At 45.0% G+C, this 23523-nt stretch overlaps 3 protein-coding genes across 3 annotated transcripts; 1 reads left to right on the forward strand and 2 right to left on the reverse strand.

Moving 5' to 3' along the window:
• Window positions 1-19891: 19891 nt before the first annotated feature.
• Window positions 19892-20725, reverse strand: C8R40DRAFT_1171910 (uncharacterized protein; the record flags this gene model as incomplete). Its single annotated transcript, XM_046231787.1, has 3 exons — window positions 19892-20120; window positions 20174-20265; window positions 20318-20725. The coding sequence occupies 3 exons, from the start codon at window positions 20723-20725 to the stop codon at window positions 19892-19894; spliced, it is 729 nt and encodes a 242-aa protein (XP_046085075.1).
• Window positions 20726-20973: 248 nt separating this feature from the next.
• C8R40DRAFT_1171911 (uncharacterized protein) lies at window positions 20974-21751 on the forward strand (the record flags this gene model as incomplete). The annotated part of the gene is made up of 3 exons (XM_046231788.1): window positions 20974-21303; window positions 21359-21450; window positions 21508-21751. The coding sequence occupies 3 exons, from the start codon at window positions 20974-20976 to the stop codon at window positions 21749-21751; spliced, it is 666 nt and encodes a 221-aa protein (XP_046085076.1).
• A 386-nt stretch (window positions 21752-22137) lies between these two features.
• C8R40DRAFT_1171912 (uncharacterized protein) lies at window positions 22138-23390 on the reverse strand (the record flags this gene model as incomplete). Its single annotated transcript, XM_046231789.1, has 2 exons — window positions 22138-22487; window positions 22547-23390. 2 exons carry the CDS (start codon window positions 23388-23390, stop codon window positions 22138-22140), a joined length of 1194 nt encoding a protein of 397 aa, XP_046085077.1.
• Window positions 23391-23523: the final 133 nt, after the last annotated feature.

Raw genomic sequence — 23523 nt, forward strand, 5'->3', positions numbered from 1 at the left:
TTGTTTTTAGAGAATGACTCGAGTAGTATTCAACTGTCATTGCTGTTCAACACTTACTTCGATCGTTTGTCATCTCGTCCGGAGGCAAATCAACTCTCCTCGATTCTAATCCCATCAATCTGATTCATCTGGATTAAACTAATTGCTTCTCTCTTTCAACAGACACCCATTGTGCCTATACTCTATCAAGGGAGTTACGCATAGTATTCATTTAATTGCATTCTTCAATGTTTTCTACGTCAGGACTCTTTGACATTCATTTGATATGTCTTCGGAGCCTCGCAGTACTTCGATCGTTCTTCTAGTCATTTTCCTCAACCATGCAACTTGATTGGTCTATTAGACTAAATCGCAGTCTTTTAGATTAATGCATGATCTCGTTCTAGAAGGAGTATTTGATAATTCCTGAGTTCTAGAAAGTCATTTCGAGTCAATCCTCGGTTCATGGTCACTTGAGTAAGTTCTTCCAAACTCCTGCCAGTGTAAGGTCCAATAAGAATACCCTTGGTATGTCATACGTGAATGGTCATCCTTCGGATGTAGTCCGAGTCTGGTATAATCCTGCTTGACAAACAGGTAGACTGCTATCCGTAGGTAGTATCAGGGATGGGTAAACTAACCAACTTGTGGTAGTATGGGTATATGGTCCCTTCAACTTATTAGACTGATTCAGTATTGACTTTGACTGTCAATCTGGGTCTCAATTGCAGTCCTCTTGATATGAATCTACACGTGAAAATGTCACAATTCACAACATAGACGTCTAGCCAAAATTTAGGCATGTCATCCCCCCCCAAACTAAAGAATTTGACCGTCCTCGGTCATTCGTAGTTTTGTATAGGGAAAGGATACCCAATCTGTTATTAGATTGATTCGACAAGACTATATCTCCTTTTAATGTAATTCACTGGGTTTGGATCTCTACTTCTCCATGCTCTCCAATCAATTTGGATGCCCTCAAATGGGTTTCTAGCGCTCATCTTATCAATTTATTCACACGCCTGCTACGAATCGTAACAGTTTAGCGCTCAATTTGAATTGAATACTTTTTCGGTATTCCTATCACATTTCGAATTTTTAATTCACAATCTTTTATCATCTAGTCACAGAACGAGCTTCCATTTCACGGAGAACTGCTCTGATGTACACACTGATTCAGTGTGTACCTTTATTTGGTTCAGGGCACGGGGTTCAATAAAATTTTTCGTTGAAGTCCGTTTTCCCTCTTTATTCCTTTCTTTCATCTCGTTCGTGTCAATTCAAAATGGCTTCATCCTCGAGTCAAACTCGATCTTCAGCCGCAGTCACTCTTCTCCCAAGCTCTCTAATGGAGGCCCAGGTGATACTTGCGGGTATTCAATCTAAATCGACACTTCCTTTGTTTTTCGAAAGCGCAGTTTTCCAACGCCTTCAGGCAGGAGATTATTCTCCTCCTTTACTTGATTCTCAACATTCCCCGGATTATGATGGATCTGGTTCCTTTCCGGCATTCTCATATCCTCGCCCTTTACTTCCATACTGCTTTCCTCCCGAGACTTTGCGTCCTTTGTCAGTAGCATCAGGCTTGGACCTGTTTTGTTCTGCTCAAATGGCAGTTAGAACATTACAAGCCTTGACGGACGATTGTCCTTCTCCAGAGTCACCGGAAGTTTATGATGTTTTCGAGGAGGCTGCACCATTTTTGGTGCGTAACTGTAAACCCTTCCTACATCGTTTATATTAATAGTTTTCACTAGGTTTATATTCGGGACTTCTGGATCGGTCGGGCTAATTGCCCTTTATTCGCGGAACAAGTTCTATCGTCGGCAGAATCCCTTTCTCTCATCCTACCCGCTTTTCTTCGCGACGATTTGACGCAGCAATGGGGCATTCCCCTTGAACATCGCTCTTCAACTGCAGTAAGTGTTCATTTCTATTAACTCCTCTTTTAATCTTATTTAATTTAATTTACAGGGTGTTCACAAATTCGAACGATTCCCTGCCATTCCGATTCCATTTTGTCTACGCTTTCGTGAGGGAAGCGCAATGATGCGTTCAGTTCCTTCTAAAGATCTAGATGCCTTTGCCTCGTTACGCGGTAAAGGGTCTTTGGCGGGCGCTTCTAAGCGTAATCCTCTTGCACCTCCTTTGGAGATCAAGTCTTCGACCTCCATTCCTAAGGCACCTGTAGCTCCCCCTCGCTTAATCAGAAGGAATCGGGAGTTAGAGAACCTCAAGGCCGATGCTTCTTCGTTCTGTGAGTTATAATCTTAATTCGTAGATTTTTGTTTTTATTTATCCATTCTTTTGTTTTTGATTCAGTTGCCTCTCCGCGTTCCACTCGTTCAAGAGACTCGGATAACGAGCTTTTGAGCGGCTTCCCTTTAGTAGACGCCGCTCCTCGAGCTTCTTCGCCTACCAAGGTTCCCGTGAGCAGGAAGGAGCCTAAATCCAAAACTGCCGTCAAGGTAGTTGAAGATTCTAAAGCCTCCGACCCTCCTACTTCTGCTTTGGTCTACAAGAGAGTTCGACTTCCCCCTCGTTCGAGGAAAATTGCTCCGGCCGCTTCTAAAGGAAAAGCGCGGCAAACCATTGTTACTGAGGCGGATTCGGCTTCCAGTGAAGTTGAATCCGAAGATGAGGATGAGGAGGAGGACTCTGCGCCCCCTCCAAAACGCCTCAAAACGACATCTTCCATTTCTAGTAAAAGTTTATTCTTCATTTACTTCGTTTTATTTTATTAATTTAATGGGATTGTAGCTTCATTGCCTCGTCGTCCAGTTAAACGGGTGACCGTTCCCAAACGAGTATCCAAGGCTGCCACAAAATCCGCTCCTGAGCGTTCCCCAGATAGTACCTTTCAACCCGTACTACTGGCGGATGCTCAAGGACGCCTACGACTTCCAGAGCAGTCGACTGGTGCCTTCACACCCTTTCCCAAATTTGCTCATGCCAGGGTAAGTCGTTGTTATTCAATTTAATTCATTCTAAATGCTAGCTCTATTAATTTAATAGAATAGCGCTGCCTTAACTCGAGAAAACCCTCTCCTTACAATCAATCCTGACTTCGTCGAGCTGGGCTCCATTTTGGAGACTCAAAACGCTCATTTCACGATGCAGGACTTGATGCAAGTTAACCGGGTAATTCGCGACGTAAGTTGTTTTCCAATTTCTTATTTTAATTTAATTGCTAATATGTCTTTATTTTATGTAGCCTTCCATTCCCAGTCAAGCTTGCGTTTCGGCGCTTGCTCGAGGGGATTTAGAAGCCAATTCGGCTCCTCTTCCAGGATGGTTCTTAAACCCAAATATCTCATTTTAGCTGACCACTCGCGGTCGTATCGTCTGGGTTTCTTAACCCAAAAAATCTCATTATGGACCTTTTCAGGACCACAGGTCGCTCGAGACCATTTCACTTTAATAGATTTATTAATCTAATATCTTTTGTATTTTCTTGTATTTCTTGTATTTCTTGTAGGTAGTTTACCTATTATTTTGTTGTGGATAGCTTATGCTATCCTGTATATATCAATTTACGGGCTCTCATGCTCATGTTTATATTAATTTGAATGAGTGAACTTAAGTCTCATTTAATTTGAATGAATTCCTATAACCATGGTTCACTCAATATCCTTTTTAACTCGATTCTTGTTTTAATTTGATTGAGTGCTTGCGAATTATTGAGCTGACTCTGAGTTCCACCTCTGAATAGGGGTTCAAAGTAAGACTCCATTCCGGATCCTGTCATGAATTTTCATGCGAGATCAGGACCGCAATACTTTACTGTCTTCATTGTCCTGAGTGCTCAAGTCGATCTCCGTTTGCCATTGATCATAACAACGTCGGGAGGTATTTTCAACTCCACTTTCAGGTTCTGAGCGCAGTTTCTTTACTCATTCCGCTTATTTTGACCTTCTGTATGATCGCTTTGATCAATTCTGGGTCACTGCATTTGCAATACCATTCAATCTAATTGCAAAACTATTAGTCTAATTGAAATTTCGTAAATTTTCAATCAAATCGATATCCTCCTCCCCCAAACTAAAGAATTCAACTGTCCTCAGTTGTCCTAATTTGGTCAGGAGCTTGATTGCACTGTTTCAGTATAAAAGCTCAGGCCAATTGACTTTCAATATGCCATTCGTTCCAAGTCGACTTGCATTAGTCGAACTCACTCGAGCTCTCATTCCATATAAAGTTCCATCAACATCTATCATCGTTCATCCTAGCATGCCTATCCATCACAAGAAGGATCTTGACATTGCACGAGTTGCTGAGCCCCACTTGGGTGCTTTGCAGCAGCTACTTGCTTCGTACAAAGGCAAGAAGACGAACAATCCCGACAAGGCAACAATTTCTGTCCTTCGTCGGTCTACCGAGTATCTTCATGATCTCTTGGTATGTATTCTTCATTCAATTTAATTGATACGTATTAATTTAAATCGTTTATTACCAGGAAAAGCCTGTTACACTTCGTAGTCATGTTAGACAGATTTCTAACTTGACTGCTCGTCAGAGCATTATCGATACTTTGTGTCTCGGGCACAAACTATTTCCTGACATCGTCAGTGATTCTCACTTCGAGCAACATCTCAAGTTCATGGCTTTTGCCAATGATGCTCGTGTATGTATCAATTTCATTCGTGACTATTTACATTAATAGTCTTTTCAGAACACTCTCGTCAGGAATCGTCTCCTCGATCGTGCTCGTTCAGTTCATTCGGATCACGAGGCTTCTACTCGTTCCGATAATTCTTGTTTTATCAGGAAGTCCAAGAAGAAAGCTACTAGATTTGCTTCCTCTCGTGACGTCAAACGGGAACTTAGATCTGTTCGTTTCGACTCTGATGTCGAGGTAAATCTTCAGATCCAATCTTAATTAATTTGATTTATCAATTTCGTTCAGATGAACTCAGCCTCCGAGGATGAGTTGGTGTCTGGAACTGAGCGCAGTTTCAAACAGAAGCCTACTCTCTCTTTTATCAAGGTGAGTTAAAATGTTATCATGGTCTGTATCCACGACTCATTCCATGTCGTAGAATCGTCGCAGCACTCCCTATCCCACCACTGGTTCCAACAAAGGTTCCAATAAGGATGAAAAGTCTGCTGTGAACGATGTTTCTCCTCGTCTCAGCAAGGTTCATTGCCACGCTGACAGTCATGTTTCTTCTAACTGTATGTCGTGCCTCGCTGAAGATAAAGGTGAATCAATTTAATTCAAGTTTGTTTCAAATGGATTCTTATTTCGTGATTTAGTGACCCATAGCAAGCATATCAATCATGCTCTTGCTCAAGTCGTATCTTCTAATCTCGATACTCCACCAGCTCCTCTTGAGTTGCAAAGTACCAAATTCATTGCTGCTACACTCAACTTTCAGGCAGCTGAATTCGAATTTAACGCAAACCTGGTCAAGACTTATGCAACTCGTGCACGTATTGCCAAGGTAATTGCGGACGAAGCTTGCAGCATCTTGAAAAGTCGCCAAGATTCTGGTTCAGACTCTTCTGCTTCTGACGCAAGTTTTGCTACTGCTCAGAGTGTTCCCACCACTGGTTCTGAGGACACCGTCGTCACTCCTACAGAGATTGCTGTTCCAGTCCCTAAGACCGTCGAACGAGCCACTACTCCATTCACTCGTGGTGTTACTCCTATGATGGAAGACAAAGGACACGTCTCTGCCTAGGTCTGCAATCCATCTAATTGATTTTTATTTAAATTAATACATCATCATTTAGATGCATTCGTTTAAAACCCATAAATATCATAAAAACAGTTGTTCGTGTTGACCCACTGTCTTTACATGGTTTCTTCTATTCGTATTCATTCATTTCATGCCTACTGTCTTTACGCCATCACAGCTGTATAGTAGATGCATCATCTTACCATCGCCATTCATTTCATGATGTTCGTTTGTAACAGTATATCACCAGAGTTTCAATCTAATTATTGATCCTCTTCCTCACTGAGTTCTTCGTCAGAGTCTGTATCTGAGAGTCTCAAATGCGGTATGGCATCGAATATGTAATCATTTTCTGGTGTCATCCAATATTCATCTTCGTCTTCTACCATTAAATCTAATTGTTCGGCAGTTAAGTCGATAAGTTCGTGAATATTGTTTGGCAATTCAATTGATTCATTTCGCGTGAAATGCGGCAATACTCTGAAGGCTCCGACCTTCTCTTTGAGTACTGTTCCATCCATTTCAGCAATGATATAAGAGCCACCCTTAGTTCGTCTAATTACGACCATAGGTCCTCTATATCTTGGATACATCTTTCTATCCAAACTCTTTTCAATTCCAGAATTTCTAACCTGGACCAATTGACCTGGTTTGAAATCCCAATCTTTAATTGTATGTCTATATTTTCGTTCGAATCTTCGTAGCTCTGCAACTTTGTTTGCATCTACTCTACGTCGTACTTTCTCAATGAATGAGTTATGTTTCGACAGAGCTTGAGCATGATATCCAATTAATTCATCTCTAGTTAAGATTCTATTAGGTGGATTCACCAACCAAGTTGATTCCACTATATCAAAGGGAAGCAACGGTTCAGCTCCTGTGACCAGGAAATATGGAGAACAACCTAGACCACGTCTCGGTGTTACTCTATCCGCCCATAGTATCATTTTCAAAAAGTAGAACCATTGAGATACATCTCCACCAGTTGCTTTAATTAAAGCCTGGCGTATGTCCAAATGCGCTCTTTCAATCTTTCCATTAGCTTGAGAATTGTAGGCGGAAATTCTTATTCCTTTAATACCATATTTCTCCTCTAACCAAGCTAGCATGTTTTTCATTTGACCTGCATTATCGGTCACCACTTCTTCAGGACATCCCCAACGACAAATTATATCGTCAAAGAACCATTCTCCTAAAGTTCTAGCATTCTCATGTTTTACTGCCCGGGCCTCCGACCACGAAGACAGTGAATCCCTTCCATGGATGATGTATTTACATCCATTAGATGGAATCGACATTATCATTGTATCGACATGTACCTTCTGAAACAATGAAGGTGTATGCATCAAAGTAGGAGGTGCTTTCAACAGCTTCATCTGTCTATTTTGACACTCCTTACATGATCTCACATACCATTCCACGTCTTTATATATGTCAGGCCACCAGAATCGTTTCTGCAAGAAATCATTTGTTGCAAAGACTCCTTTATGTCCTAAACAATCATGTGCACTATTCAACATGTGCATACGCTTTTCTTTTTCCACCACTAATTGTGGTTGATCAGGTTGATCAGTATTCTATGGTACAACCTTCCTTGGTCGTCCACTTGAAATTTCTTAATCAATCTAATAAATTTAATCCGTTCATCTTTTGACATTTCACCCAGGGATTCATCTGATGGGTTCGACAAGTACTTCCCAATCAAAGGAATTAATTCGTCTAATCTATTACCCTCAGAAGATCTATGTGCTTCTGGGTACGGATTATTTTGTACAAATTCTTCGTCAAAAGTAGGGAACAAATTCCTACTGAAGACTTCACATGTTGCGTTTTTGGATTCTAACATGTGGTTCCTACGAATCTCGTAGCTGCACTCTTCATCTAGAGCTTCTTGTACATCTAATTCAATATCATCAGCTTCTTGAGCTGTTTCGTATAAGTAACCACTTCTAGGGTCAATTTGATCTTTGAAGTCATCAAATTGATACGGCTCTTCCGTTTCCCCATCTCCCATAATAAAATTAATTGATTCCCCACCATCCTCATCAACGTAATCTTCTGGATTTACTCTGGACGTTTTGTTTGCCATCCACCAGGTGTGATTCGTGATAATCCATCAGGACCATGGGTTGCACCTTTTACATGGATTAATGTAAAGTGATAGTTTCGTACATGCTCAATCCAACGGTTTATGGTTGCATTAGGACCACAACTAGGATTGTCTAACATGCCTTTAATATAACTTGCATCAGTTTCAACTGTTAAACGTCTACATCCATAGACATGATAATAACTAGCTTCCAATGCTAATTTTAAGCCATACAATTCTCTCTTAGATTGCGAGAATCGTGCTTCACGTTCATTCAACGTCATTGATCCAAAGTAATTGAAGAACTTCTTCTTTTCAGTCGGATCAATTTGATAGATATACCATCCCACAGCTTTGTAAGAGGTATCCACCGCTAAGTAAACATCCCAATCAAAATTAATTGGTCGCAAAGCTGGACAGTCTCGGATTCCATCCTTTAATTCGTCCATTGCTTTGTCACATTTTTCATTCCATTCAAATGGAACATTACTCGTCAACTTAGTCAAAGGAGCTGCTTTCTTAGCAAAGTTCGCAATGAACATTCTCAATTGACTTGCAGTTCCTAAGAATGCTCGAACCTCAGTCTTATCACGACATGAAGGCCATTCTAGAACTACTTGAGCAATATGTTCTTCAGGCATACTGCCTTCATAGGTACATCTATGTCCTACGACAATTGTTTCCTCACAACAAAGAAATGCTTTGGTGCCACTGAAGGTTCCTCCTGCATATTTCATTCGTTGTATTACTCTATTCATGTTTTGGAAGTGTTCCCAAACAAATCATCTAATTCCAGGATTTTCTGGAATAGTTTCGTAACCTCCTTCTGGTAATTCATATCGAGTTGATGGTCCTTTTACAGGTACATCATCAATGTAAGGAATTGTTACGTGTGGTATTTCATCTCGTAGAATATATGTCACATCATCGTGAAATATAGGTACTGAATTCGTCCACCCCATAGGTAGTTTTACTAACCTATGTGGTCCATACGGCGTTTGAAACGTCGTCATGTCTCTAGACAATTGATCTAATTCTTGTTCATCATATCCAACATATAAATCTAAGGTTCCTCCACAAGATCTTCCACTGAAGGATCTTGCTAGATCTGCAGTTGCAGGAGGTACGCCTGAGTGTTGGATGGTAACCTTATTCAAAGGTTCCAAACTATGTACTAATCGTAGACTTTTGCCATCTTTCTTAATGACCCAGAACCATTTCGAACGATAACTAGCATTCGATGGTTCATATATTCCTGAGTCAATTTTACTTTTAATTATTTTGCACACATCCTCGAAGATACCTGGCGGAATAGGTATATTCCTTTCAACCCACGGTTCATGTGGAATTACAGGTACTTTCACAGGTGGAAAGAATTCATTTTTAAAGGTTCCGGCTTCACTTGGTCCCAAGCAAAACCTGCTTCCTGTTTACACATCATTTCGTGCATAAGATCTCTTTCTTGTTCCACAAAAATCCTTCAGGATGATTCTTGTCTATAATCTCTTTCCTCTCTTCGTATACCTTCCCGTAGGAACAAACGGTTTAGGATGTTTCGACAATTCAGGTAGTTCCAATAACGGATCACCATGAATGTGTCTTTCAATTCGAAATTCATCTGGTAACGTTGCCTTTATAGGGTTAACCTTTTTGTCAACTGGTTTATACTTCGTAAACACCTCTTCTGTATTCAAGTTGATTGGTTCCTCGACTCCTATGGCTTCATTATCTACTTGTTTATTCGTTTCATCTATTAAATTGATAGGAGATCTATCCTGCTGATTCAATTTAATACGTTCTTCAAGTTTGTTTGTTGGAGGTTCATTCACTACATCTGCCTGAATATTCTCCTTCTTGTCCTTCGAGTCCTGGGCTTTCCTTTCTTTCGTTGCCTCGACTCATATCTTACTTTCTCAAAACTCAGTTGGGATCTTTGGAACGATTCAGTTCCTCTTTTGAGTATTTCATATCGAACCTTTCTCTTCCTAGTTCTTTGAGAGTTTTTAGGTTTATTCCAATTATCATCTCTGATTGTTTCAGAGGTATTTTCGTTATTACATTGATTCTGTGTGGTTTCTGTGGATTCAAATTTATTGCAATTCTCCCCCAAACTAAAATTTTGTAGTATAGGTTCAACAAATCGCCTCTTCTGAACTTTCTTTCGTACGGGTTTAGGCTTGATCCTTCCATTTTGAAGGAAGAACGACTTTATAGGATTTAAATTGAATTGGTCATTATTCAATTGATCGTCAAATTCGCCTAAAACACCATCTCTCCATACACAGAATACTTGTTTATCCCCAATCGTCTTTTGATTAAGGTAACAATCAATTATTTCTTCAGCTTGATCATCTTGAGACTTCAAATGTTCCCTAGATGCAAGAACATATGCTTCAGAAAGCTCCTTCTTAGAGAACGTTTCTTGTTCACATCGTTTGTATCCATCTAATACGATGTTTTGCTGTTCATCAAAGTGGAAGCTTATAGCGTATTCATCCTCTCCTTGGTCGCTACTCAACTCATCGAGGAATGAAAATTTCCCTTTGAATCATTTTCACCTGTCGATTTTTCATTATCAGGTGTAACATTCTTTGGTTCATTATATCGTGAGGTATTAATTTGAATGTTTCGACCTTTCTGGCCACGAGGATAGGTTCCTACAGTAACCCTCTTGTGTGAGTTCGGATCGCTGATTGTTATCTCGGAATCTCCGTTTCCAAAAGTCTTAATTTCACTTTCCACCAAGACGTCAAAAGGTCTCCCTAATAACACTTGAAATGGTGCTTTATTCTGTACGTGTAGTTGTAAGTACACCGTAACTTCACCAAATTTAAATGGAATATTTCTTGCTAAACCAAGAGTTTGGTTTAATTTTCCACTTGCATCTTGCATTCTGATCGTGAATTCTGGATCCCAAGTAATTCCTAGACCTATAGCTATCAATCGGTCTATCACAACAATCTGTGAACCTTGGTCCAAGACACACCTGACCGAGGCGCTTTTTACGCCTGGAAAATATGAAGGGAAATGTGAGAAACAATTGCCAGATTTCCCTAAGGAAATGGAACTCTTCCTCGCGACAGAAACCTAAGATTTCCCAGGTCAAGAAATTTACCATTTATTTCAGGTAAATTCACGCCTTTCCCTTCTTCATAATACAATCTTTCGAGCTCGGTCAATACTATATTTCCTGTAAGATTAATTAGCTTTTGAACACGAGACATAGGTAATCTTTCCCGCCTGATTGTTAAGATCATGTACACCGTGTAACCGTGCCAAGGCCACAGGGTGTCTAAGTGCAGAAGACGAATGGGACAGTAGTGAAGTTATTAACAACACCGCCGTTACGCCGTTAGTCCCCGGAGAGCGAGAGTAGAGAGAGAGGAGCTAAGTAGCAGCCAGGTCGGGGCGGCGGTATCGCCGGTGACGAGGAGCGGACCAGAGAACGTTAAAGTCCTAAGGTCGAGGAGAACGTACTTCGAGGCGTTGAGCCTGAAGACTTAGAGAAGAGTTAAGTTGAGAAGGGAGATCTAAGTTGATCTAAGTTGATCTAAGTTGATAATTAAACTGAGGAACTACAGTAGCGTACAGGCAGTATTTATATCTACGGAGCGGCGCATCGGTGCGGAGCGCCAGACTAACTACTAGAGCTATACGAGTAGTACCTGCAGGGTAGAGTAAAAGACAATAATGAGAGACTAGGACGAAAGGATATGTGTAGCGAGAAAGAACAATAGGAAGAGATTACAATAAAAGCAGATCTTCGGAATACCGAGCGGCGGAATGGAGGCCCGCGGCATGGACTTGACAATATCCCCCTCTTAGGCTTGAGCCCTCGAAAGCCATTAATACCGGGAGTTGGTTAGTCACCAAAGACAAATTTTAAAGGCCGTCAGCATCGGGGATTTGGCCCATCAGTCAGCAGGAAAATTTCCGAAAGCCGTTGGTACCGGGAATTGGCGTTAGTCATCAGTGAAAATTTTCGGTTCACCGTACACCAAGTACAATTCGAAGGAAAATTTTCGCTGGTCTGTGCACAGTTTTGCCGTATAAAAGGCCCCGAGTTTCGCCGATAAGACCCAAGTTTCCAAACTCCCAAGTCCAACAAAAAATGTCGACAAGTCACACTACCACTACCACCACCTCTGCTACCGCCGGCCCTTCGCGGTCAAGACCAGTACCGCCCGCCGATCCCATTGTCCCTGAAGAGGGGGTCTGGAGGGATGAAGACGAGGAGGAATCATTCGGAGGGCGCAGGCAAGAGTTGAGAGGGTGGAGAGCGAAAAGGCAGCGGCGGCGGCGAAGAAGGCTGCAGAGGAGAAGGCTGCAAGGGCAGCAGCAGCTAGGGAGCGTGCAGCGCAGGAGGCGCGAGAACGGGCCAATCGGGCTCGTCAACAGGAAGAAGAAGTTTCGGAGCAGAGGAGGCTTCTGGCCGAGGCGGCGACCGCCAGAAGTCAACGGGGAACTTCTCCAAGTGAGATGTCTGCTTCCCCCCAGGAGGCCGGTGGTGGAGAGGCGGAAGACGGCGAGCAAGGAAAAGGAAAAGGCCAAGGCCCAGGTGAGTCCTGAGCATATGTTGGTACCATCACTTCATTTACCATTATTGATAGCCGGTCGGCGGGGACCCGGACGACGGTGACGACGGAGACGACGACGACGATTACGACGAGGAAGACCGAGCGCCATGCGAACGGTGCAAGAACAAAAAACTCCCTTGCCAAATGCAGGCAGGCAAGAGGAGTTCGATCATTTGTAAGCCCTGTCATGACGCCAAGGTGAGGTGTTCCTACTCGGGGCGCCCCACTACTTCAAAACAGCGGGAAGGCGGATCCGGCGAGCGTATCGCCATCATGGAGAGTCAGATGGCGCAAAGTCTCGCCGATCTCCGGGCGTTACGAGAGGCGGATTCAAAACTCACCATACCTCCTCCGCCAGTTGTTGAGGAAGCAGGAAGATGATCACGCCCGATTGATATCCATGGAGACCAGGATGGCCATGATGGGCATGGGAGGAGGACCGGCGACGGCGGGACCGTCGAGAAGGAATACCGAGAGGCGGCGGCCGCTGAAGCGGAGGATTGTTGAGGAGAGTGAAGAGGAAGAAAGAAAAATAGGGGAGAAGGAGAAGGAAGTGGATAAGGACGGAGAGGGAGAAGAGGAGGAGATAGGAGAGGAGGATACGGCGCCCAGAGGCGCCATCGGACAAAGGGAAGGGGAGTAGAGGAGTAGTGTAGAGTACGGACAACGGACCTCGCTCTTCGGCCAAATCTTGTATCCTTCTTGTAGCCTGCTGCTCCCTGTACATATATTTTTTTTTGATTCCTTTTGTATATAAAAATATTACCGCGATTTGAAATCGGAAAGTGAATGGGCCGCGAAGCGGCGTAAGAAGTAATTAGTTTTAAGTATAAGTAGCTTAAGTGTGATTGAAGAATAAGTAAATAGTAACTAAAAAACGAAGTAAGCAATTTAAGAAGAGAGGTAAACACTCAATTTGCTATCATTGTGTTTACCCCTAAACACACGAAGTAAACTTCGGCGGAGCATGGCGAAAACGGGGAAAAGGAATAGGATGTTTTTGTGATCAAGGTCCAGGCTTGTGAGGGTATCGGGCGTGGAATGCCGGTACAAGTTCGTCAGCATGTAGTTCATCAGCAGCAACCCAAGAAAACTCATCGTCGGTACCTTCGTAACCGGCCCACCGAATGTAATAACGAAGAGGACAACGTTTATACCTTCTGTCCAACTTGGAGTCAAGGATTTCGGCCACGTTGTATTCCTCTTCACCATCAACTTCAATTGGAGGTGGAGGAGATTGAGTTCGATTCGGGAAGGGATTCGGCGTAACCGGCTCCAGCTGGGAGACATGGAAAACCGGGTGAATACGGCGAAGGTAGTCCGGGAGCTTGAGCTCGTAAGACAGAGTACCAGGTCGACTGATGACCTTGAAAGGACCAAGATATTTTTCTGAGAATTTTTCAGTAGGACGAGTAGAGCGAATGTGCTTAGCAAGAACAAATACTTCGGAGCCGATCGGGAACTCCGGGTGCGAGATTCTTTTCCTGTCAGCTTGTTCCTTGTAACGAGATTGAGCTAAAAGGATTTCCTCTCGAAGGAAAGCGTGGAGTTCATCGAGGTTAACGACGAAGTCTCTAGCAAGATCAGACTTCATGTCGACCTCGGGCCGAACGGTGATGTTTGGGTGGTATCCTTTGTTAGCAAAAAATGGAGTAATACCAGTGGAAGCATTGGGAGCGTTGTTATAGGCGAATTCGGCGATCGGGAGTAAAGGCGACCAGTCATCTTGTTGGTAGGAACAATAGATCCTGATGTACTGTTCGAGAGTCTGATTGACACGCTCGGTCTGCCCATCGGCTTCCGGATGATATCCAGAGGTATAGTGAAGTTCCATGGAGAGCGCTTTACCGAGAGCCCGGAAGAACGCCGAAACAAATTCGGAACCACGATCGGAAGTAACATGATTAGGAACACCATGCTTAGAGAAGACGTGAATAACAAAAAGCTCAGCTAGTTGTTCGGAAGTAATGGTGTCGTGAGTTGGAATAAATATAGCTTGTTTGGAAGATCGATCCACAACGACTAGGATAGCTGTATAGCCATTCGACATTGGTAGTTGCTCAATGAAGTCCATGGAGATGGAATCCCATGGTCGGACCGGAACCGGCAGAGGTTTCAACAAGCCGTAAGGCCGATGACGGCGGGGCTTATTGCGACCACAGATAGTGCAGGAAGTAACGTAGTCACGAACAAAGTCTCTGACCTTGGGCCAGGTGTATTGACGATGTACAGCTTCGAGAGTGCGGTTCTGGCCGAAATGGCCTGAGAGTGGATGATCATGGAAATAGCGAAGGACTTGAAGGCGAAGATCGCCGTGATTAGGGACATAAATACGGTCGTCAAGGCGTAGTAGCTTGTCACTACCTAAGCTCCAACGTTCATTGGAAGGATCTTTTGCAAGTTCCAACCCAGCAACGGAGCTCGGATCGGCGGGAAGAGCGAGAATGATAGCCTGGTGTAGGGCTTCGATATCCATGATTATCGAGGCTCGTAAAACCGGACCTTCCAAGAAGGTAGCTCGAAGAGACGCAGTGAGTTGTTCGTTAGTAAAGATAGGACGGAAGTTGTGAGGGTTCACTTGGGCGTAGCCGATATCCCCCTCTTTAGGGTAGACGTCCCAGCGTCTAGTTATCGAATCAGGTTTCTCGCCGAGTTTCCCCGGTCGGAAGCGAATGACCATATTAAATTGATGTAAAAATTCTGACCATCGGACCTGTCGGCGTGTAAGAACCTTGGTAGTAGAGAAATACTCAAGATTCTTGTGATCGGTGACGACATCCACCGGATCACCCGAACCTTCCAGATAATGACGCCAAGCTTTAAAGGCCTCGAAGATGGCCAGTAGCTCTTTGTCGTGGGTATCGTAGTTGAGTTCCGCCGCATGAAGCGTTCTGGAAAGGAAGGCTAGAGGATGAATTTCACCGTCAGCATATTGGATGGAAAGAATAGCCGCAATGGCGTAATCGGAAGCGTCAGTTTCCACAATAAGTGGACGATTCGGCTCCCAATGGGCCAGTATCGGCGCAGAAGTAAAAGCAGTCTTGAGATTTTCGAAGGCCTCTTGACAGCTGCTGTCCCAGATCCAGGACGCGCCTTTTTGGGTAAGCCGAGTCATCGGCACAACGATATCACTATAATTATAAATAAAACGACGATAGAAGTTTGCAAAACCCAGGAAGGACTGGATGTCCTTAACCTTCCTCGGAACCGGCCACTCTAGAACGGTCTGAACTTTCTCCTTGGACATAGTCAATCCGTCGGGAGAAAGAATATAACCCAAATACTCAACAGTATCCATATTGAATTCGCACTTGTCGGGGTTGGCGTAAAGCCGATGTTTCCGTAACCGCCGAAGAACTTCCTTGACGTGTTCTCGGTGTTCTTCTGGCGTATCAGAGTAGATCAGAATATCGTCAAGATAGACGATGACACAGACATCGAGCATGTCAGAGAAGATGTCATTAACAAACCGCTGGAAAGCCGCAGGGGCGTTCGTAAGGCCGAACGGCATGACCTTCCATTCGTAAGAGCCGTAGCGGGTCCGAAAGGTGGTCTTCCATTCGTCACCTTCAGCGATTCTGACCAGATGATAAGCGTGAGCGAGGTCCAATTTGGTGTATATTTTAGCTCTTTTCGGAGCGTCGAGGAGATCTGATATGAGTGGGAGTGGGTAACGATCCTTTTTGGTGATACGATTGAGTCCACGGAAATCGACGCAAAGGCGAAGTTTGCCGTCTTTCTTCGGGACAAAAAGGACCGGAGCGCCGTGAGGAGAGGATGATGGGGTGATGGCACCAGTAGCCAGCTGTTTGTCAATAAAGTCTTTAAGGGCGACTAACTCCTTTTCAGACAAAGGATAAATACGGCCGAGGGGCGGCGAAGCGCCCTCTTCCAAGTCAATCTTCAGGTCGTAAGGTCTGTGTTCAGGAAGAGAATCTGCAGCTATCTCGTCAAAGACGTCTGCAAACTCTGCGTACTCTTCTGGAATAGAAGGATGGAGTGGAGGGACAGTAGGAGTGGTGGAAGAGCGGTCGGCGGCGCGGGCCGCGACCTCTGAGTGGATAGCACGAAGTAAAATAGGTTCCATACCAGCGTCCTTGCAAGCCCTGTTAAAGACTGCAGCACTGACAAGTGCAATGTCGACCTCGGGGGTTTCCAGTTGAGCAGCGAATTGAGAGACCGTAGGATAAGAATAGATGGGTTCAAAGGGGAATTTGGACGAAAGGGGCTTGGCCCGTAAAGTCCGAGAGCGGGAGCGAGAGCGAGAGCGAAGTGAGTCCCCAGGAGGGGTCTCCAGAATTGTCGGTGAAACCGACGGCGAAAGTTCCGGTAGCGGAACAGCGACCTTTGCATCAACGGTGTTGATAGCAGAAGGCACAGACGTCTGTGGAGAATCAAGATGTGAAGTGTTACGGAACGTAATGTTTCGAGATGCCCAGTCAATCAACGGATTGTAGCGGGATAAGAAACTGTAACCTAATACTGCTTTACAGGATGAATCTAAATGAGTAACATAAAAGGGTAATAGAAGCAGCTCGCCGGAAGGAAACCGAACGGCGATATTCGCCATATCGGTAATGGGTTTAGAAGATAATGAACCATCAAAGAGACGAAGATTAACGGGAGAGATTTTGGTCGTAGGAATAGAATTTTGAGAAACATAACGAGTATCGATGAAAGAGTCAGTAGAACCAGAATCAACAAGAGTAGGAAATTTGAGAAGAGCAGAAATAGGTTCGGCCGGCGCGGCCGAATCGGATAACGAGAATTCAGTAGTTAACGAAATTACAAGAGAGCGTTCAATGGAAGAAAGAGCGGACGCGTTGAGATATAACTCCCCAGGTGAGGTACGAACCTGATCAACGCAGCTCCCGTTTCGTACCGGGGAACAAGAGCTGCGGATTAGTTTTCCGAATCCTCTTCAACAACCTCAATGGTTGCTTCGGGGGTTTCTTCAACCTCGGCAGCGCGGCCCTTCGATTCTCGGGCCTTTCGCTTGTTACAGTCAGCAATCTGATGCTTACCACCGCAGAAGAGACAAAGGTTGTTCTTCATCCTTCTTTCCTTCTCGGAGGGAAGGACTTTCCCATCTGCACCAAGATGGTTGAACGCGGGGCGCTGACCGCCGGATTGGCCGGAATTCGAAGAGTTCTGGGGCTTACCATTGTTGTTAGGCTTACCACCAGAGAAGGGTTTAGGCTTCGGCGTGAACGGCGCCGAAGAGCCAGATGGCTGAGAGTTGTTTTGCTGGTTAGTAGAACCAGTCTTAAAGTCCGAGGAACCCTTCTTCGGGTTCCGAGCAATAAATGGCTTACCAGCCTCGCGCTTCCTAGTTTCCTCGCGTTTCCAATAACGATTGTCAATACGAAGAACCTCTTGACGGTAATCGGCGAGCGTCGCCGGCTCGGGCAAACGCGCCATTTCGTCCTTGATGCGCTCAGCTAAGCCTCGTCCATAAGCCCATTTCAGGGCAGCAGAATCCCAGTTGGTACTAGCAGCCAGGGTGTTGAACCGGATGTTGTATTTCCGGATGTTCTCGGTTTCCTTCATCTTCAGATTACCGAGAGAATCTTCGGCCTCGCCTTGGGCGTCGTAAACGCCGAAATTGTCCTGAAGCTCCTTTACAAGGGCCTTGAAGGAGGATGTCCAGGCCGGCAGCGAGTCGAGATCCGGGTCGAGGATATCAGGGACAAACCATTCTTTGGCTGACCCACTGAGATAGGAAAGGGTATAGTTCACCTTCCTTTGGTCGGTGAAGTACTTTGGACGGTCATTGAAGACCAGGGCGAGATTGACGAAGAATGTCTTGAGTTTTCGGGGATCCGAACCGTCGAAGACCTCTGGCTCCTTGACCTTGCTCTTGGATTCAGAGCTGTCAGAGGGACGGCCGAGAGCGGCGAGGACGGTACCAAGGGTCTCAATGGAACCCTTGAACCCCGAGAGGAGTTCCAACATAGCTCGTTGCTCGTTGGGGATGTCAGGAGAGATTGGGGAACGAGGTCCACCAGGTCCACCAGGACCGCCGGGACCGCCGGGACCACCAGGCCCACCAGGTCCACTGGGGTCACCAGGTTCACCACGCGGTAAACTGCCGGAATCGTCATCCAGATCGTCATGATTGTTGTCGGCGCCCGGATCGTCGGGGTCGACAGGAGGGTCTTGATCATCGTGATCACCGGTGTCCAAATCGAAGTGAGGAGGTGGGTCACGAGGAGATTCAGAAGCAGCTCGACGTTGGGGTTGTTTCCCCGTACGGCGGGCTACGGCTTGGAGGATTGGAGAGTCAATACGAGTAGTTGAACGGCCCCGAGCCGGAGCGACCACGGGGGGTTGTCCACGGCGAGGGGTCAGGACTTGGACAGGTTGTCCGTCCCCAGTGTACAGGGTGCTGTATTCGAATTGTTGTTCCTCTTCCATGGCTTCAGGAAGAGTAGACGTAGTTGGGACTGTAGCTGGACCGAAACCGCGATTACGGCGACATGGTTGACCGATAGCAGAGATAGAGTCGGAGAATGGGGCAAATGATTGAGCTGTAGTGAAGAAAGTATTTTCTTCGGAGTTAGCTCTAGATTGAGCTCGAGTTTTCGGAGGCATAAAAAATGATATGTCAGTACGACGTTAACGGGTTGAGTTTAATTATACTGTTAAGATCATGTACACCGTGTAACCGTGCCAAGGCCACAGGGTGTCTAAGTGCGGAAGACGAATGGGACAGTAGTGAAGTTATTAACAACACCGCCGTTACGCCGTTAGTCCCCGGAGAGCGAGAGTAGAGAGAGAGGAGCTAAGTAGCAGCCAGGTCGGGGCGGCGGTATCGCCGGTGACGAGGAGCGGACCAGAGAACGTTAAAGTCCTAAGGTCGAGGAGAACGTACTTCGAGGCGTTGAGCCTGAAGACTTAGAGAAGAGTTAAGTTGAGAAGGGAGATCTAAGTTGATCTAAGTTGATCTAAGTTGATAATTAAACTGAGGAACTACAGTAGCGTACAGGCAGTATTTATATCTACGGAGCGGCGCATCGGTGCGGAGCGCCAGACTAACTACTAGGAGCTATACGAGTAGTACCTGCAGGGTAGAGTAAAAGACAATAATGAGAGACTAGGACGAAAGGATATGTGTAGCGAGAAAGAACAATAGGAAGAGATTACAATAAAAGCAGATCTTCGGAATACCGAGCGGCGGAATGGAGGCCCGCAGCATGGACTTGACACTGATATAGGTAATCTTTCCCCCCTGATATAGATTATCTTTCCCCCCTGATATAGATTATCTTTCGCGTCTAATAAATGTAATCTTGCGCGCTTGTTAAATGGACTATTTTTCCTTCGCGAAACTAAATACATAAGCGCCGAAGGAGCGCTGGTGCCACTTTGGTGCCACTGACTAACGACTTTAAATAATATTCTACAAGTTCGGTAACGTCTCTATATCGTAAGGGGGACTAAAGTAACTCCTATGTGAGAGAGAAGGGAAGAGCACATTGATTCCGTAGCAAAGAAGGAAGAAGGTAAAGTCTAAGTACTAGTACTTGAACGGACTATTAACATTCATTGAATGGAGTACTAGTTTAACATTGATTTTGATACTCTGGCCAGGTAAGGTAATGCTGCGGAGGGGCTTCGATTCCTGTCTCTTTGCCAATTCGCTCAACTACGGACTGAATCGCTGTAGACGGTATGGGTTTTCGACAAACAGGAAACCGGCATACTGGACAATAAGAGACCTTGCCGGACACGACGAACTGTTGCCGCCCATTGCTGATACACCTCGAACAAACAGTGTGTCCACAAGCTAAGCTGAAACAAGTCTGGTCAGCAGAATTGAGAGGTCATAGTCAATAAATACATACACATGAGAATTCCAGGCAAGATCTCTGCAAACAGGACAGCAATAATCGAGCTTTTGAATGATGTTTCTCATATGTTTTATCTTCTTCAAATCCTAGACAACGATTATCAGTTCTTTATTATCAGTAAGATATGATAACACTCACAGCACATTGCTGTTCCGCAAGATTGATACACTTTTTTGTGTATTTCAATGAACCCTCTTGCTCGTTGTAGAGACGCTGAGAACGGGTACAGAACATCTCCATGTTTCTAATGATATTACCGTCGGTAGTTGCCAAGAGCTCGACCGGGACCACGGGCTTCGAAGGTAGTTCACTCAAAGAATGGAGGGGACTAAGAGAAGAATCGCTCTGGGGATCGGCAGAACAATTGGTAGTGGATTCCAAAGCGGGCAAAGACCCTGAGGTCTCCAGGACGATAGAGTGGCTTGAATCGGTAGGAGTGGCCATGCTCCGAAGTAGCATAGGGTGTCGACGAGGAGAGACGTTCAGAGTCTCAGGAAATCGATGGTAGGTAGATGCCAATCGTCGGGATGTGCGTTGAGGAGCCATGTTGGAGGGGGAAGATACAGTTGAGTGTACAGCGGCTTTTATAGATCGATATATTCTTCATCTTCTGCTTCGACATCCCTTTGTAGTCTGAGTGGTGAAAGGCGCCATGAGGCCTGAGTAGGAGGCTTGGTTAAGATAAGATCTACATTAATTAGACGTCAGTTGATTGTAAACAGTGATCACGAAATACGCCTCTCACGCCTCTTTATCGTTCCTTTCTCCTGAATCACCATACTATTATCACAAATATGGGTACCAGGCGCAGATCTCCTCTATGCAAGGCTGGTACTCGTCGAGCACCGAGAACTTCCCATTCTCGCTCTCACCCTATGGCTCTTCGTAGACCAGTATCCGCGCAAATGAGCCCTGCTTCCGTCGCACCAACCTCCTTTGATACTCCTTTGATGTCAAGCCCCAATGCTGGCGATAGCGGCTCTCCTTCGAGAAATCGACTAGAAAGCGTATTCGAGACACAGACGCTAAAGTACATGGAGGAATCGAATGATATCCTACAGACACGATCACAAACTCTTCTTCTTCTCAACCAGAAGCTGGCGTCATTGAATAACGAAAAAGAGGTATGTTCCACAAATTTGCGCTAAATATCTCATCGCTGATGCTATGCCTGGCCAGCGGCTTAATACTGAGATGGAGCAAGAGATAGCTACCCGCGCATCAGAGTACCAATGCCCTCTTTGTCTTGGATTAGCCTGGAATCCACATGTGTGAGTACCTTGAATGCTATTCTCTCAATGTCATCTATATTTCAACGAGAATTGCAGTCTTGTCTGTGGTCATTCCTTTTGTTCTAAGTGTCTCGGCCAACATAAAGCTGAGCATGATCGGAAACGTACCGCAAACGCAATTGGAACAGATCTAGATCCCGTTATTCGTTGCCCAACTTGTCGCAGCCTCATCCTTCGCAAGCCTCAGTTCTCTCACACTATCCAGAGTGGCGTTGAAAGTGTTGCGAAGTACTTACATGAAGATGCACCATCTGCACATCGGCTTGAATGGTCTTACTAGATGAAGTTTCGCTCGGGCGTGGAATCTGTGCTGAAGCTACTGCTATCCAGTGTGTTGAGGATCGAGGATAATCGGGTCCTTCCGTAGATGTAGACTTACCACCCTCATTGATGATTTATACCGTAGAGTCTTTATAAGATGTATGATCTGCATGCACTATTAATTCAGGCGTCGTCGCAGTTCAGACAGTTCTAAATAATTGCATTAAAAGGAAGTTACAAGGCGTGAGCTTGACCCACTACTACTGAACGAACGAAAGATGGACACCGAAAAGATGGACACCGAACGAAAGAGGGACACTGAACGAAAGATGAACATAGAAACATGAGTAAAATTAATTAGGAACATCTGATTATTTCGTGAAGGATATCGACATTAAAGGGAAGTTACAAGGTTTGAGTGCTAACATATGAAGAAACATTGACACCAAAAAGAGTGCAAACTGGAAACGCCTGCGTGCACCAATGGGCGTCAGGACAGAAGATCGTTACAAGACGAATATTCGACAGGTGACACGGAAAGACATGACTATCATCCAGTCGGGAGATTTGTCTGTCTATGCGCTGGAACTGTGCTTCGTAGGTGGAGTATGAGATAGAGGTGTTCCATTCGATGTGGATGGTCTTTATCGCCGGCGCTCGAATGATATCGAGTATATATTTCGAAGGGCGAATGTGAAAGGTCATACTGAGATGCTTCAAAGAAGACAAGATGATTGGAGATCTTCGAAGGTACTCTGGATTGAATGGGGGGGTGAGGAACAGGAGAATCTTTTTCTGGAGAAGCAGAACGTACCGTAGTGTTTCCAGGAGGAACGGTTGTCAAATGGTAAACAAAATTGAAGCCTGGTGAGGTGTTCCGAGATTCGAGGCAGAAGAACTTCCGCCGCGCGAGCGGAACCTATCACAAGCGTTGCGAGTTCGTGAAGGTCAAATGGGCATATTTCCGGATCAAGCCATCCATACATCCAGGTATGAGGGGTCTTCATTGCAGGATTATGGGTATATTGTGGGTCATGGCGGTATGAGGTAGGGATGAGCTGCATGAATGACAGTTTCACCTTATCCTCAGTACCATGAGGTAAGGTTTGAAATGCGGCGTTGGCTTCTTCAGCGCGCTGTTCAGGTGTAAGATTTTCATCGAGTATCCTTGCAGGAGATGGCAGCGTCAATTTCTCTAGCAGTTTGCAATGAGTGAGAGACTGAAGAAGTCCGTAGAAAGCAGAATAGGACATTCGAAGGCAGCTATGAATGGTGAATGAAGTGATGGTAGGAGAGAACGCGACGATAGCTTGGTTGATCCGATCCCCAGTCGAAACGACATCATATCCTCGAATTTCGAGAGACCTCAGGCGAATGGGATAGGGGGTCATTGTATGAGCAAACATGCTTTGAGCACCACCAATAACGCAGCGGACGTAAAGCGAGTGACGGGGATTGCTCTCCAAGAGTGTGAGGAGATATGAATCGTCTACATCGATGACTCTGAAACGAGCCATCTTAGCAGGTTCACTCCAATAATGGCACACCTGTGAACAAGAATCGAGGTCGACGCCGCGTATGTATGATAGATATTCGCCAAGAAGCTCAGGACAAAGCCAAAGAGGGATTTGTCGTGGAAGAACAATTGTCGATGCCATGGTGAGGGTAGATGCAAAAGACGAACGTGGAAGGAATGAAAGAAAAGTGGTCTTTGATATTTAGGACAAAGAAAAATAGAACGTGGCTGCGCCGTCAGGAGCGGCACTTGGGACAGCACGAGGCAAAGCTAGC

This window comes from Lentinula edodes (assembly GCF_021015755.1).
Source record: "Lentinula edodes strain Le(Bin) 0899 ss11 chromosome Unknown C8R40scaffold_23, whole genome shotgun sequence".
In the NCBI taxonomy this organism is placed as follows: domain Eukaryota; kingdom Fungi; phylum Basidiomycota; class Agaricomycetes; order Agaricales; family Omphalotaceae; genus Lentinula; species Lentinula edodes.